At 41.2% G+C, this 17,717-nt stretch overlaps 1 protein-coding gene across 2 annotated transcripts in view; it reads right to left on the minus strand.

Annotated features, from left to right (window-relative positions):
- The window catches only part of Larp4b (La ribonucleoprotein 4B), an 87,486-nt gene that overhangs the window by 36,672 nt on the left and 33,097 nt on the right, over nt 1-17,717 (minus strand). For both annotated transcript variants that reach the window (XM_052727574.1, XM_052727573.1), the window contains exons 4-5: nt 5,918-6,065; nt 5,141-5,281 (exon numbers count right to left, since the gene is read on the minus strand). In XM_052727574.1, the coding sequence (XP_052583534.1) occupies nt 5,141-5,281; nt 5,918-6,065 (289 nt within the window). The remainder of the gene's footprint in view (nt 1-5,140; nt 5,282-5,917; nt 6,066-17,717) is intronic.

Consider the following 17,717-nt stretch of genomic DNA (forward strand, 5'->3'; position numbering starts at 1 on the left):
AGTATCTGCAAATCCTGTTTGATTAGGGATTAGTAATGCAGAACCAGCAGCATCACTCACAATATCCAAAAGGTAGAAGCAACTCCAAGTGAATAAAGAAATGTGGTACAACAAAAAGGAGTACTATTATTATTCAGCTCTGAATAGGAAACAGATTCTGACATATGCTACAGTGTAGATGATCCTTAAGGATATTAAGTCAATAATGAAATAAGCCAATTACAAAAACATATATGCTGTCTAATTCCACTTTATGGGGTTCCTAAAGTGAGCAAATTAGAGAGACAGAAAAGAGAATTGGTGCCTGTCAGAGGCTAGGGAAGGAGAAATGGACAGTTATTTTAGTGGGTACAAAGTTTCAGCTTTTTATAAGATACAAAGAATTTTAAGTCACATAATGGCAATGGTTGTACAACAGCATCCAGTACTACTGAGCTGTATATTTATATATAGTTAAGGAGCTGAGAGTTTGGTCAATGAAGAACATATGCTTAGTATTCTTACAAAGCCCAGAACTCTATTCCCAGCAAACACACACAACACACACACAGACAATGTTAAGATGGTAAATTTCATGCTCTATGTTTCATCATGTAGAAAAAAAGAAAAGAAACCAATAGGAAAAGCTGGGCAGAAAAAGGTGGCACACATCGGAAATCCCAGCACTAGGGAGATGAAGCCAGGAAGACTACGTTAATCAAAAGAAAACACAAGCAGCTATATTTGTTTCAGAAAGAAGAGACTTTAAAGCAAGGAAAACTGCTTTAATGCTAGAAAGTCAAATCTCCATGAGGATATAATAAGGCCTAATATATACACGCCTAACAACAAAGCATCAAAACAGGGGGCTGAAACAGCACAAGCACCATGCAGACAGCTGGTGACTCCTTACAGACTGAACATACTTTACCATACAGTGATCATACTCCTTGATGTTTAACCCAAGGACTCAAAATCTCATATATCTACATAAAAACCTGCACACTAATGTGCATCATCACTTTATTAGTTATTGTCAAACCCCAAAGGCAACCATCTTTGAACAAATGACTGGATAAACTGGGCTTTGCTAGAATAATTCAGGCTAAAATAGCAGTGAGCCATGTGAGGACATAGAGGGCCACAAATGCATATTACTAAACAGAAGAGGTCAGGCTGAAAGGCTACCCAGTGAATGATTCCTCTCTGGTACCCTGAAAAAAAGGTTACAAAGACAAAGTAACAAAACAAAACCCCCTAAATAAAACAAACAAAAGCAGTGATTGCCCAGGGCTGGGGAAGAGGGGTTGTTACAGAAAACACAGCTGACTGCTTTGGCAGTGGGACTATCCATGATGTTACATACTGACAACAAATGTTGTTATGTGCTTGAAACAATACCAAGAAGTAAACCACAGACTCTGGGTGATAATGATGTTTCCACACAGACTAAGTTGTAAAACACAACACTCTGGGGAGTGGTATTGACAGTGGGGGAGGCTACACAGTGTCCGGGCAAGCACATATGGAAACAGTACCTGACTTTCTGTTCCATTCTGCTGTGAATGTAAAACCACTTTTCAAAAAAAAAGTAACGCCTTTCCAGAAAACTGATAAAAGTGTGGCGAGTAAGTGACTGTGGAATCCCTGTCCCTAAATGGGACAGCTATAGCACCTCTTCCAAGGGTGGTCAGATTACGTAACAAAAGATGGAAGGTAAAAATATAATTTCGCCAGGCGTGGTGGTACATGCCTTTAATCCCAGGACTCGGGAGGCAGAGGCATGCTGAACTCTGTGAGTTCAAGGCCAGCCTGGTCTACAGAGCAAGTTCCAAGATAGGCTCCAAAGCTACACAGAGAAACCCTGTCTCGGAGGAAAAAAATATATATATATAATTGTGAGAAGCTGGGGAAGAGTGCTGCCAAACAGTGTCTTCTGCACATGAATTGACCTCACTGAGCCTGTTATCATTTCATTTACTATGAGTGGGAGAAAGAAATTCATGAAGCTATCCCCTCATCATTAAGAGGTGCTGGGAGGCCAGATGGTGGTGGTGGTGGTGGTGGTGGTGGTGGCGGTGGCGGTGGTGGTGGCGGCGGCGGCGGCGGCGGCGGCGGCGGCGGCGGCGGCGGCGGTGGCACACACCTTTAATCCCAGCACTCGGGAGGCAGAGACGGGCAGATCTCTGAGTTCGAGGCCAGCCTGGTCTAGAGAGTGAGATCCAGGACAGGCTCCAAAACTACACAGAGAAACCCTGTCTCGAAGAAAACAACAACAACAAAACCAGAGGTGGTGGGAGAGGGGCTATTTTCTTCAGAGAAGCTACCAATGTCCCAGTGACAAGCCTCAACTCATGTTCAGGAAGTGAACCCAGCAGCAGATTAGACATCATGGTCAGAAGGGTCACTGGGAAGAAGAGTTTCAGAGGAGAGAGGTGACAAAAAGGTAATGGGGGGGCGGGATCCAAATTTCAGTACATACATACACTAAACTGTCTAAAGAATAACTTCTTTCTTTTTGCTCGGAGAGTGGCTGACTGAGCTCCTGGGAACTGCTGACCCACTGCAGTGGAGAGGGCTTCACCGGTCCTTTCTCCTTACCCTTCCCTTCATTTCCTTCCCTCCACAGTGCTGGGGTCGAACCAGTGCGCACGTCAGTATTTTACAGACTGACTAGATTTTGTGGATCACACCAGAAACAAGACTGGAGACAAGGAATGGCTTCCCACAACCTATGAGCATTTCACATAGGCACATACCCTGGCTTCCAAAGAGAACTCAAGTCTTCCTGTTTTTTTTTCAAAGAATAGCTTTAACTATTCCTTTTACAAAGAACCAACTTCTTTTGAATTTAGACTTTCCAGATATATTTAACACATTATTTTTTTTGATACTACCCATTTTGTATCTTTTGCATACTTTCTGTTCCCAGTTTGAGATTTAGACACAGTCCAAAGTTTAAATTATTTTTGATGGTTTTGATTTTACTATTAGGATCCCCACCTGTTATTCTTTTTTGAAATGTACTTTTAAAAGTCCAGCATTCCCAGGCCAGGTGGTGGTGGCGCACGCCTTTAATCCCAGCACTCGGGAGGCAGAGCCAGGCGGATCTCTGTGAGTTCGAGGCCAGCCTGGGCTACCAAGTGAGTTCCAGGAGAGGCGCAAAGCTACACAGAGAAACCCTGTCTCGAAACCCCCCCCCCCAAAAAATTCCAGCATTCCCTTGTTTTGCCATCAAAAAGTCAACCTCACCATCACTCTGGTTTATCCCAATGTTTTGTCATTTCTGAGGCATTAACCAATTAGTGGTGGGTTAATAAGAAGGAGCTGATCAAATCAAATTGCTACATGCTGGTGAACCCTTGCTTATATGGAGGTTTAAATCACTTAAATTCAAGGCTAATTCATACTTGCCAGAAACCAATGTGATTTTTTTTTCTTTTTTAAGTTCTTACCTTATTCATTTGACTACAGATTTTTTTCACATTTAAAATATTATTTATTGCCGGGCGGTGGTGGCGCACGCCTTTAATCCCAGCACTCGGGAGGCAGAGCCAGGCGGATCTCTGTGAGTTCGAGGCCAGCCTGGGCTACCAAGTGAGTTCCAGGAAAGGCGCAAAGCTACACAGAGAAACCCTGTCTCGAAAAACCAAAAAAAAAAAAAAATATATATTATTTATTGCTGGGTGGTAGTGGCGCACGCCACTCGGGAGGCAGAGGCAGGCGGATCTCTGTGAGTTCGAGGCCAGCCTGGGCTACAGAGTGAGTTTCAGGAAAGGCACAATTCTACACAGATAAACCCTGCCTCAAAAAAATAAAAAAAATTCTTTTTCATTGTTATTATTTTTAATTGATTGGAAACTCACCCCAATCCCACTCATCTCCCAGTCCCTCTGAATATGTCCCTCCCACCTGCAGCGCCCCCGCCAAAGAAAGCCAAAAATAATAAAAATAAGATAAATAATAATAAAAAAGAAAAAGAAAAACACTTTGCTCCTCAGTCTTTCCCACCTCTTCATCCTAGTGGCATTGGGAGCTGCTGTGCATCATACAGTACATCCCTCTGTCCAAACAGCTTTACTTGAAAATGTTCATGAGTTATTGGTCAATCTCAAGGCCTCTGGCCTTGGCATACCATCAATACTGGACCCCCCACCGACATTCTTCTCCGATAGCTTGCTGTTGCCGGGAATCATGGCTATCCTGCAGCTAGGATCAGTCCCTTCACACACTCCAGCAGGTCACAGATGGGGTAGATGTTGGGGTGTGCCCTGGATGTGTGCCTTAGTGACAGCTGAGTTCATTAATCCAGGCCATTGGGACCACTTCTCTCAGGCAAGGGGCGGAGCCAGCTCTTTCCATGGTGAGGGGTGGGGCAAGCTTTCCCATGCCAATTGACCAAAGATTTAAAGCAGTAGGCTCTAACATAGTTTAAAACAGACCTGGTGCTTATAAAACACATTTCCCACTTAAGTGATAATGCTGAATTTTGTTGTATCTGATAGTCTTAAACTAAATGTGGTTTCTGTGGATCACTGTCTCATACTGGCATCTTCGGGTCGGCCAACTCCATTTCCTGCTCATTAAGACAATGCTTCCCTATACTTCCAAAAGCTGACAGTGAGCAATGCAGACTGAGGAGACAGGACTTGATTTAAAACCTGAGGCAATTACACAGTGCAACAATAAAAAAAGAAAATAAAAAAGAGAAAAATGTGTTCAATAGGTTTCCTTCCCCAAGCTTCTTACTTTCTTCCTGCCACTCACCACAATGACAAAAGGGCACAGGTCAAACCATCTGGCTTCCAAGACTCTGCAGTGAAGCTTCAATTGCTTCATCCACCACTGTATAATCTCGGTAACTAACACTCGGCCCATCCAACATGTCTAACCCTCAGTTCCAGCACTAACTCTCCATCTCTGTCCATCTCAACACTTGACCCTGTCAACAACCTTGTGCTTCTCCTAACTCGAAGCCATCTGTCTCCGAAGCTAACTGATAATCTCCAGCACACCTTCCCCTCCAGGGTCTCATTTCTGAATCGATTAGTTTCAAGGAACATTAAAAGGAGGCAATGAAAAGTACACTGTTTAAAGACAGAGTAAGAAACTCATTTTTAAAACTGAATAAGTAAAAAACAAATCCATAAAGCAGGCTTACCCGTATCATTACTTTCAGGCAGAGGTTCATATTCCGAATGATCCAGAGCCAGAGTGCTCATGTCTGTCTGGTCTGCCTCCTCTAAGTCTGACAGTGCGGCATTCTCATGACTTTTGTCACCATCGCCATTGGTATCCAATCCTGTAATTGCAAGTTTATCCCAAAAGCCTGTGTTAGAAGAACAACTTTCCCTTAAAATAAAGCTTACATTGGTGGTTACTCAAAGTTTTAACTGGATTGTAAAAGCTTCCAAGGCTCTAGTTCAGTGGTCCTCAACCTTCCTAATGTTTTGCTCCTTTAATACAGTTCCTCATGTTGTGGTGACCCCCAACCATAAAATTAATCATTGCTATTCATAACTGTAATTTTGCTACTGTTATGAATCATAACGTAAATATCTGTGTTTTCTGATGGGTTTAGGCTGGCCCCTGTGAAGAGGTTGTCTGACCCTCAAAGGGGTAGCAACCCACAGGCTGAGAGCCGCTTCTCTAAATACTGTCACAAACCAGGACACAAATGTGAATGGAGAAGACAGATTAAAATGTTAAGGAAGGCAAAGACTTAAAAGCAGGCTCACACCGGGCGGTGGTGGCGCACGCCTTTAATCCCAGCACTCGGGAGGCAGAGCCAGGCGGATCTCTGTGAGTTCGAGGCCAGCCTGGGCTACCAAGTGAGTTCCAGGAAAGGCGCAAAGCTACACAGAGAAACCCTGTCTCGAAAAACCAAAAAAAAAAAAAAAAAAAAAAACACCAAAAAAAAAGCAGGCTCACTACTCACCCTGCTGGTCGCAGTCTGCAGGATGGCCGGGGGCCTCCTCCCACGAGGCATTCACACCAACAGCCGCACTACTCGCTTCCAAATGTAACATATGAGTCCCCCATACTTTCGCATTAGGGTTTAGCTCTGAAACCTTAGTTGTTGGGACCTAGAAAAAATGTTCACACACACATATATATGTATCCTAAGTTCAACCAAATGCTGCTTTGTCAGTTTATAGTAAAAACAAAACAAACAACAAAAACAAAAAACCTAAATTAATGTTAAGAGAACATAGGATTAAAAGGCCAAGCCTAGCTGGGCGGTGGTGGCGCACGCCTTTAATCCCAGCACTTGGGAGGCAGAGGCAGGCGGATTTCTGTGAGTTCGAGGCCAGCCTGGTCTCCAAAGCGAGTTCCAGTAAAGGCGCAAAGCTACACAGAGAAACCCTGTCTCGAAAAACCAAAAAAAAAAAGGCCAAGCCTAGCTATTCACACACACCTTTGGGATGAAATGAGGCTCAAAAAGACACAAAGCCGATGTAGTCAGAACTCCACCTAAGTCACTCTTACAGTTTCTTCTAAGCACAAAGCTGTTACGCACTGCAAATGACAGACTCCTTCATTTCACCAAGTTCAATCTCACAACTGTATAACCAGTCATTTCCTGTGTGACCTAGCACAAATCCCAATTTATAGATTTACAAATTCAATATAATGTAGAGGGAAACATTTTAATTATAAAGTTCCAAGCACATAAGCAAGAGACAGAAACATTAAAGCTCCTCCTAGCAGCAGCCAGAGCTCCTGAAGCACAGGAGAAAGCTAGAGCATCCACTAAGGCAGGAGAACACCTTACACTCTCAGCAGAGCTACAAACACCTTACACTCCTCTCAGCAGAGCTACTCGCTCCCATTCCTGAGAGCCTCCCTATCACCTCGGCGGCGGGATGGCAGCTTCAGAACTCCCCAGAGCTACTACAGGGGGCTACAGGTGATGCTGACACTTCTAGCACAGGGCTCTCACCTGTGCTAACACCACTGGGGCTTGAGTCCAACATCCCACTGACAGCTGTGTAGTTATTTAATCTCTATAAACATCACCTGGAAGTGACTTCGGCCGGTCTCACTTTTTAAAGTAAACAGAAATTTCCCTTTTCTTTTCTTTTTCTTTTTTTTTTTTTTAGTTTTTTTGAGACAGGGTTTCTCTGTGTAGTCCTGGCTGTCCTGGAACTCAATCTGTGGACCAGGCTGTCTTTGAACTCAGAGATCTGCCTGCCTCTGCCTCCCAAGTGCTGGGATTAAAGGTGTGTGCCACAATCACCTGGCAGAATTTTTCATTTTTTGGTGGTGGATAACTGCATAAAAGTATATTTATTTGGTAGTCAAAGTGTAAAATCCAATGTGAAGCTCCACAGGGTCAGAATGGCTATTCTAACTGTAGAGCAGTTCACTCAGGTTTATAGACCTAGGCTCTGGTTAAATCTGCATGAAGTTTTTTATTTGCCAGTACTTTAAAAAAGAAAGAAATTCAGATATTCATAATCTAAAAAATAAAATGATGAAGTTACTGGCTTAAGGCACTCAGCACAAAGGCTGGTACACATTGAGTGCTCATTAAATCATTAACTCACACGTTACAATAACAATAGCACCCAATGCTCAGATGCTGGAGACCTCATTCAAAGGTTTCCAGTTCAGAGTATCAGAGCACTCTTAGGTCTTGTTCAATTCCAGACACATCAGCTGCTTGCTGTTTCTAGCACCTCAGCACCTCTGTCCTTCAGTCAGTCTGTCTAGCATACCCTTGGATTTCCTTTGGGGATTACAGCCTCTGCTCATGCACTTTACAACTTACAATATCCCCTCACTAAGTGGCTACTTTCCATTTCCACGGCTTTTTTCCTGACATAAAAACCTAGCTTTCTCTGCTTACAAACCCTGAATGTTTCCCCAACTCAATGAAAAATAAAACATGCCAGTGGTAGTTTTTTCCCAAATACTAACTCCAATTTGCCATTGCACTTCTTCAACAAACCGCTTGCCTTTCAATTACACCAGCAGCCATGGTACCATGAAGTAGAGCCTCCTCAAGAAGGGACAAGGGGTCCCAGTCCTGGATGTACCTCAAACTTAGTGTTCTAAGATGGGAACTTAACCAGGCTGTGTTGCTCCTGGGTTCCGCATAGACAGTGCTCATTTCTGCATTCCGTAACACATGAAGCACCATTCATTCATGAGTTGTATCAAGGAAACATGTAGATTTGTAATTACAAACAGGTAAATTAAATCCACACTGTCTCAGGTAAGGGAAGCCACCAGTGAAAACCCTGGAACTGTTTCTGACACTGCAAGTAGAAGGCTTCTGGGTCAAATAGAATTTATGTTCATACTCTGGAAGCAACTCTGACCTGCTGCTACCTCCACTCACTGGGCAATAACTAAAACACCATGCCCACAAAACAAATGCCTAGTGAGTACCCATCTGGAATTCTTTATTTTGGTAAGTATTTCCAAAAAGCCAGAATTCTCCTCTGAGTAAGTGGAAGCACAAAACACCGATTCTTCAACCACAAATAGACGTCTAATTCATCTTTGGCATCTGGCTTTTCTGCAAAGGGTTAGTCTCATCTCTTCTCTCTCACACACCCATCTAATAAGTGCATCCTACATACTCACAAATGTGGCTACGGAAGCACTGTGCAAAGCAATCAGAACACAATGGTTGGTGCATAAGCACCTACAAAGCTAAAGAGACTAAGACATTGCCTGTTATACACATACACATACACAAACACACACAGAGGATGTGTGTTAAAAGCTTTACTGAGGTATGTATAACTTACATCTTTTTAAAAATTTTCACATATTTTAATGTATACAATTTTCACAAGGCTGAATTCATGAAACTATCATCAGAACCCTATTAATTATTTCTTTTATTCTCATTCCTTCTTGACTACCTATATAAATCACCTTTTGGATTAGGTCCAGTTCTCTTCCCAGTACCCCAAACCACAAAATCAACCTTTCCTATTTCAGTTTCATTCAATATATTAACAGATTCTTGTCATATGCACATGCTATACATTTTTTAAATTCCCAATACCAACTAATGATAATCATTTTCATTTTTAGTGCCTTTTGCAGCTGACCAGAATGAACAATACATGTTCTGTAGTTTATAAAGACAGATTACATGGCTTCTAGGCGTGAAGTGCCCTCAAGCAGCACTCAAGAGTTATTACAGCATGGTGTATAGTTAGTCTTCCACGGTGTCCACAGCTGAACTGTGTCTGTGGTCTACGTAACTCTGAGGTGGCAGACACCAGACACACTTTGCTTACCACTGTGTTTAATGTCCAGCAGCAACCAGAAAATAGTAGAAAGGTGCTTGGGAAATATGCTGAATGAATACTTAGCAGAGTAATAGCACAAGAAATTTACATTTTCCATAAAGTGACATAGTTTTAGCTCACAAATGACTCAGACCCTACAATTATTACATCTTAGATGCTGAAGTGATGGCTCAGTGGTTAAGTATAGGCTGCTCTTCCAGAAGATCCAGGCTTGATTCCCAGTACTCACATGGGCAGCTAACAACCACACACACACACACACACACACACACACACACACACACACACACCATATATAACAATAACTTCAGTTCCAAAGGATCTGACACTCTCTTCTGGCCTCCTCAGACACTACACTCACATGAGACAGGCATACACTCAGGCAAAACACCTATATACATAAAATAAATAAATCTTTAAGTGGGGGGACCTGGAGAATTGGCACAATGGTTAAGAGCACATGTTGCTCTTGCAGAGGACCAGAGTTTGATTTCTAGCACCCATGTGGCTCACAACCTTTTACTCCAATGCCAGGGAATCCGAAGACCTCTTTTGACCTTCCCTAGCACTAGACATGCACATGGTGCACAGACACATGCAAGCAAAACATTCATGTACATAAAATAATAAAATAAATAAATCTTAAGTAAGAAATTTTCTGGGTGGTGGTGGCACATACCTGTAAGCCCAGTCCTTGGGAGGCAGAGGCAAGCAAATCTCTGAGTTCAAGGCCAGCCTAGTCTATAGGACAAGTTACAGGATGGCCAGTGTGACACAGAAAAACAAAAACAAACAAAAAAAAAGAGAAATTAAAATAAAAAAAAAAAAGGAAAGAAAGAAACCATTATTCCTTAAGTGGTTACATCCAAGCCAGATAGGAGGCCTGCTATATACAATTTTGAAGAGTTGATTAGGATTCAGTAATAACAACTAACAGCAGAGATCTCACTGTATCCTGTACTCCTACTACAATCAAATCAAGCCTAATAGGCAGGTATCACCACTACCCTCATTTCACAGAACTAAGAATGAGAAAGGTTGGATAATCTGCTAATGGTAATAATGGTAGTTAGAAAATTGTGCTCTAATATCAGCAAACACAAAACATTCAAGAACTGACTTCTCAAAATTCACATGAAAATATTTTTACTAAAGACCAGCCTGCTATTATTTATTTAAAACATGGTTTTTGCTTGTGGGTGTATGAAACTTGTAAAGGATTATAAGAATTCTAGTTTCATCTGCCTTGCTCTATGAGCCAGAATTTTTTTTTTTTTTTTCCTTTTTCTCAGTTTTTCGAGATAGGGTTTCTCTGTGTAACAGCTCTAGCTGTCCTGGAACTCACTCTGTAGACCAGGCTAGCCTGAAACTCACTGAAATCCATCTGCCTCTGCCTCCCAAGTGCTAGGATTAAAGTCGTACGCCACCACTGTCTGGCTGAGCCAGAATTTTTTCCCCCCTGAAAATTTGTGTGTTGGCAACAGTCATTAAAACCAGAAGCAAGCTGAGTGGTGGTGGTGCACGCCTTTAATTCTAGCACTCGGGAGGCACAGGCAGGAGATCTCTTTTGAGTTTGAGGCCAGCCTGGTCTACAGAACGGGTTCCAGGATAGGCCCCAAAGCTACACAGAGAAACCCTGTCTGAACCCCCCCCCAAAAAAAGCAAATTGACCTTAGCTACCACATTCTGAAGTGATTGTACATAAAAGTCAACACTGCTTCTCTTTGAAGGATGAGGCATCAACCATCAGGATGAGGTTTTGATGCTATGCTTTATTTAAAAAAAAAAAAAAAAAAAAAGTACTGACTGACAAGTTTGTATTTTACAGATGTAAGATAGAATAGTCTCTGAATAGGAACTAGAGGAATGTCAGAGAAGAAAAAGTAAATGGGGAAACTAAAATAGATGAGATAATGGAGCAAAGAGTTAGGAACACCTTAAGAAAGCCTGTACTCCTGCAGTTGTCCTGACTTCTGAGTCACACCAATGTTACCTCTGGCCCTTTAACTGCAAAGCAGAGATACAGCAGCTCAATATAAAGTTAGTTTTTAAATGTCTGTAACAAGATTTTGAAAATAAGTTTTGAAAATTAAGGCAACACATTAAATACAGTAATACCAGGAATTATAATACTGCTTGGACATAATCTCCTAATTGAAAAGACAATTTAAAACAGAAAGTATGCATCTTGCATAAAGCCACAAGGATAAAGACAGCACTCAGTGTGCACTTTGCATAAATGTACCAAGCAGTTAGCAATAGCTACTAATTGTACACATTTAAATAAAAGTCTTTGCATATTATCTTAAAAGATTAATTGTTTAGAGTTTTGTCTTCTACAACTATTTAAGGAAAAAAACAAATGAATGTGAAGGTTAACTTTTCTGGTAACATTCCCAAATGTGGGTGCAAAAATAATCTGGGCACGGAGGAAAGGCAGGCAAGACAAGACCAATAAGCAATTCTTTCAATTATATGACTTGTTGATTCCCATTTTACAACTCTTTCCTTAATATTTGAGTGAAATCTATCTCCTCCCTATTACCAATAGCTTTTCTTAATGATTCCATAAAAATTACTACAAAAACAAAACAAACAAACAAAAAAAACCTACTTGCTGAATAAAGAAAAAAAATCTTATTTTGGGTCAGTCTTTTGTATCTATGGGTTTTATATCCACAGATTCAACAAGTCACATATCAAAAATATTTTGGGGAAAACCCTGTATCCCTACTAAATACATACAATTTTTTCTTGCTATTCCCCTAAACAACATAGTATAACAATTATTTCCATAGCTCTTACATGATATTTGATATTTTAAGTATTCTAGAATGATATCAAGTATGCAGGAGAATGCATATAGATTCTATGCAAATACAGTCCCTCAAAAAAGGGACTGTATTTTGGTATCATAGGCTCTTAGAACCAATCCCCTGCAGATACAAAGGGATAAGTATATGTTCTTTCATTACTAATGCCTCGATACATCTGTATAATAAGCAAGATTGATTTCTTGTTGTTGAATAATATATGCACTCACTAGAGAACTTCTAGAAAGATGCCCAAGTTAGCTACCCAACATCAGCAGCAAAGCTTCCCTCCAAACCACTGAGGTCAGGACACAAGTGATTTTCACTCAAACTAAGATTTTAGGGTCAGTTATAAGTAGCAGATTTTTCTGCCTTAGACACAATACAAAAGGAAAACACACTTGAAATGCATTTGTGTTCTGTAAGTGTGACATGCTGTCAGTGACTTCAAATACTTGCTGAAATTCCTCACACTGTCCATCTGACAAGAACCCCTCTCAGAAGGGTAAGGAACACTGAGCAAAACAGTATCCATACAAAAAGGTCTGCACAACACTGTGTGGGGTAATTAGTAGGGCATGCTTCAGCACCAACAGTTTACATACAAACTCTGGCTTAAATACACCAATTAATAATTCATATTTCTCATTTGAAAAAGGTTAGATTGATGCTTCATGCATTCACAATATTACAAAAGCATCCAGACTTTCTACAACCTAGAATTAACTAATTGTAATACACATAATCAAAAGGGAAAGACTGCCAGGGCATGACACAACAAACACTGATACAGCATACTTACTAACTGTCCACCTCTATTCTGCCATCCCCAAACAACACCATCCTCTGACACTGGCAGCTGATAAGGGGTCTGTTCCAATGAAAATGAAGTATTTCCTAAGTACGGGGGCTTACTGTGTAGATCCTCACTAAAAATCTGTGCATCTTCTGTCATGTTTTCTGTGGCTGTGTTAGCCCAGAGATAGCTTACTTGGTATCTATCACACCCACCTGCCAGTCCTTCTGAAAGTGCCTGACTTGCTAGCCCTCCCATCGGGTAATAAGAAAATTTATTCAAATAATGAGCATAGAATTCTTCTGGGATCCTGTGCCAATCCATTTCTGAAGGATTTTCAGATACATCTGAGACGTCCTCTGTAGGTGATGCAACACAGTCACCACTTGGCACTGCACATTCTTTATTATCTGCTGGGATGGCAGGAATTGCCTGGGGAGCATTACCAGGAGTAGCTGCAGGTATATCCACTTGTATTGAGTCAACATTAATAAAAGAGGAACACCCCTCAGAAGTGTCACATAATGCTATTTTTCTTAAAGTCGCCTCAGAGTTTCCTGAAAAATGTTTCTCTCCATTTAAAGTGAATTCTTTAACTGTAGATTGGGCATTTCTTCTTTTCATGTGACGTGGGCCTAAGCAGTCAGTGCTGTCAGGATCAATACTGTCTTTATCCAAACAAAGTCTCTCTTTCTCTTCTTTGCATGTTAGTTTTTGTTTGCTCAATTCTGATGCATTGTTACCAACAGCATTAGAAACTTCTTTAATTGATTCAGAGTTAATGAAATGCAGTTCTGGGCCTTTGTCACTATTAACCCACTCCTTGGCATGTGACACTGGACTGTGGTTTAAAGGGGGCACAACAGTAAGGTCTGGGTATTCATTCACTCCATCAGTTTTGTAACTATTTTCAATCTCATTAGTTTCACAAACAGGATCTGTTGCTATGTCAGAACCAATACAAGTTACCGTGTTCCCACTGGGCACGACTTTACATTTAAGAACACTTGTTTCCCACTGAAAGATTGTTTTAGCATCTGACTTTTCTATGTCCTCCTCACTGATCTCTCTATAATTAGCCTTCTGTGGTACCTTTTCAGCCTTTTCTAGTACATAGGGCCCACTAGATTGGTTATATACTGCACCAACTAAGCCCTTCACGTGTCCTTTATCTCCTGTGTTATCATGTAGAACTGTTTCCCTTGCTTCAGAATCAGTACAGGTTAAAATGAATGCAGAGGGTGTTTCTGGGCCCTGAAGAGATCTGGAGTGATCATGAGACTTGTCACTTGGTATTCTTTGTGAAAGTTCAAGCTTCAGCACATCTGTCTTCTGGACCACCCCTTCTGTGCCTGGTTCACATTCCACTTGAGTTAAATCATGGGCCTCTGTCTGAGCCTTGTCTGCCCTACTACCTACACAGAGGTCTGTGTGATACCAACATTCCAACTCCCTCTTGCAATGGCTCTCGGTCTCTAAAATGCTCCTTCTAGCTTCATCCTGATAAGCAGAACCATTTTCAGAACACAAGAATATCTCACCTCTGTTTGCCCGCTGGACACTTCCAGTTTCCAGACTGCCATCCCCCAGGTGATGCTCCTTCATTAGCACTGGCTCCCCTTGGGGTATAGGATGAGGGCCAGCAGGTTTGCTCAAGGCAACTTCTCTGAGATTAGCATGAACTGGGAGATGCTCATTACCTGAACGCTCTGAAACTAGCCTTTTGGGGCTTAAATTAATCTTATCTAGACCAAAGGAAAGGATCCTACCTGGCCTATTAACACTGATGTGAAAATAATCATTGCCTTCTAATAACTTTTCAGAGTCAGGCTCTCTTTCGACGTTAGAGTTTAAACTTTGGCCAGCACTAACTGTTATAGCCTCAGGTTCACCATTCCCATCAACATATGAAATGTCATTAAGTAAATTAACAAGTGAATCATCCACCTGACTTCCTATTCCTGAAGCACTGCTCTCTCTTTCTTCAGATCTAGCACTTGAACACTTTAATGAGTCACTGCCTATGTTAATATTTAATTCAGGGAGTAGGCCAGTATTATGTAATGTACGATGTTCTGTGTGATCTTTAGGGAATTTGGCACAAATTCCGTGCAGGTCACCGATGTCTGCTTCATCAGATGGATCACGGTCCACCAAAATATCAGAACTACATTCACTTTTCTCGATACATGCTTCATTTGTTTCACAGGGGCGTAGGACATCCTGGGGTAACAGTTCTTCATGCTGCAGCTTTAACTCTCCTGCCCTCTTTACGGCATTTGAGGCGGCATATTCTTCCCCGTTATCTAAGGGCCAATCCACTTGGAAAACTTCGTAAGTGACAGCTGAATGATATTCTTCTGCAGCTGCTACATACATGGGAGTGTACAGTTCCTCTTCCATGTTCAAGCAGTCCAGATCTATAGCACAAATACTGTAAAATTTGCTTTCCCTTGAATTCTTACAGTGTTTGTCACCAACACAAATATGGCTTTTACTTTGCAACTCTCCAGCAGAAAAATCTACAGAGTTATTCTCATTAAAACTACTGATTTGAACATTTAGTACTTTTTCTTTCTCTATTAAAGAGTTTTTACAAGTGGCCAGGTAACACTGCAGATGGTCACTTACAAAAGTTTCCTCCTGCTGGTCAGAAGGCATGGGCACATGTGAGGAAGGCTGATCATCTTCAGAACAAGCCTGTCCATCACGACTCACACACAGTGGGTCACTGACAATCTCAGAATTTTCTTCAATAACAACATTATCTAAACTCTTGTCACCTTCATCTAAATTTTCAGATCCATGAAAGAACTCATATGTGGGAAAGGAATTAGAATTCAGTGACTGCTTTGATCTATGATCCTGTTTGTGCCCAGACCTTGTAAAAACTCTAGTCCACACATTGACACCAGCGGGTGCTCGGCTGGGTCCATTTTCAACATTGTGAAGCTCCTCACCTTCAAGGGTATCAAATAATGAAGATAAAGTTTTACTTATCTTGTTCTCCGGTTTCTTCTCTTCCACAGATTTTTGTAACAGGCCAATTCTCTCATTGTCATTGTCACTACTTAATTCTTTGCTGAAGCAACAGCCCATATTGAAAGTTCAAAAATTCACATCACAATGCTTGTCCTTTTCTGAGCTTCTACAAATACAACTCACACTAACTTGCTATCGTTTCTGAAAAGAAGCCAACACACAGTACCCAAAATAACTCCTTGCACAGCAGTCACATGTTACTGCCACTCAAATCCAAATCCTAATGACAACAGAGCCCTGCCTGGCATTCATCAGACTCCTTGTGCTGAAATCCAAATGGCACATGGAATGTAAAGGTGCAGAACAGCAGCGAGGGGGAGGGGGGCAGAAATATACATGTGGCTTTTTTCTTATTTTCATAAACTTAATTCTTAAAAACAACTCAAGTTATAAGCATAGCCAGAAGAAATTTCAAACTTCTAGCCTTTGTTTTTTCAGTGTTTCAGTATCTCCTGGATTATATTTCATAAGACAGTGGCCACCGAAGAATTCTCTTTCAAGAAAACAATACCAGTAACTGCAGCATTTACAGCTACTAGACTGCAAAGGAACACAGTGGGCGAGGGTGCTTGCTGTGCAAACCTGAGAACTTGAGTTCAATGCCTGGATGGAACGTACGACCTGCACGTTTGCTGCGGCACAAGTACACTTGCACTCTTACTTACACACACACACACACACACACACACACACACACACACACACACACACACACACACACACGATAATAAGAATACATTTTACATGCTACAGCTACTTAAAAGTTTAATCTTGCCAGGCGTGGTGGCACATGCCTTTAATCCCAGCACTCATGAGGCAGAGGCAGGTGGATCTCTGAGCCTGAGACCAGCCCGGACTAAAAAGTGAGTTCTAGGACAGCCAAGAAAGAGAAAGACAAGAAAAAGACAGAGAAACCCTGTCTCAAAAAACCAAAAATTAAAAAAAAAAAAAAAAAAAAAAAAAAAAAAAAAAAAAAAATTATCCTAAAAGCATTATATACTGCTAAAAATATTTAAACTGTAAAATACTGGTCTAAAAGCAGGCAGTTGTCATTTTTAAACCAAATGCAAGTATTGGCTATTTTCAGACCATCAAGCTTTCTGACTGTGAGCCTACTTATTCAATATGCAGACATGTAGTAATTAATCTAAACATTCACTCAGAAATAATATCATCAAAAGGCCTAATTTGCTGATGAGTGGGGTGGGGTGCAGGAGGTTAAACCATAGCCTTGCATAAGCCAAGCAAGCACTCTCCCACTGAGCTACATCCCAAGACAGTTCCTTTGGTTAAGTTCTCTTATCTTGTTATCTTTAAGTAGTTTTAAAGGATTATTTCTAATTGGGCCAATAAGATGGCTTAGTAGGTAAAGGCAGTGGCTGCCAAGCCTGACAATCCAAGTTTGGTCCTTGGGACTAACACTGTGAAAGGAGAGAACTGACTCCCCTAATTTGTCCTCTGACCTCTACACACATGCTATGACATGTGCAGACATGTGTGTGCACATATACATATAAGGAATAATTAAATGTAATGAAATGCTTAAGATCATTATGAAATAATTCAGGTTTTACTGAGTTGTCTACAGTTTAGTGCATAAGAAGAATCAAATTTCCATATCACAATTAGAAAAGACATGGCACTACCCAGAAAAACAAGCACTTCCACTAGTATTACTTGTCCTTACACATCTTTCTCAAACAGCATCTTTGCTCATTTATGTTGAAATGCAACAGAATCATTACAACAGAAAATGGCCCTGAGGCCAAAGTAGTTCCGCTAATAACACTGAGGCAACTTGGCTGCAGGAAG

This window comes from Peromyscus californicus, unplaced genomic scaffold (genome assembly GCF_007827085.1).
Source record: "Peromyscus californicus insignis strain IS unplaced genomic scaffold, ASM782708v3 Scaffold_8__1_contigs__length_139910024, whole genome shotgun sequence".
NCBI lineage: Eukaryota > Metazoa > Chordata > Mammalia > Rodentia > Cricetidae > Peromyscus > Peromyscus californicus.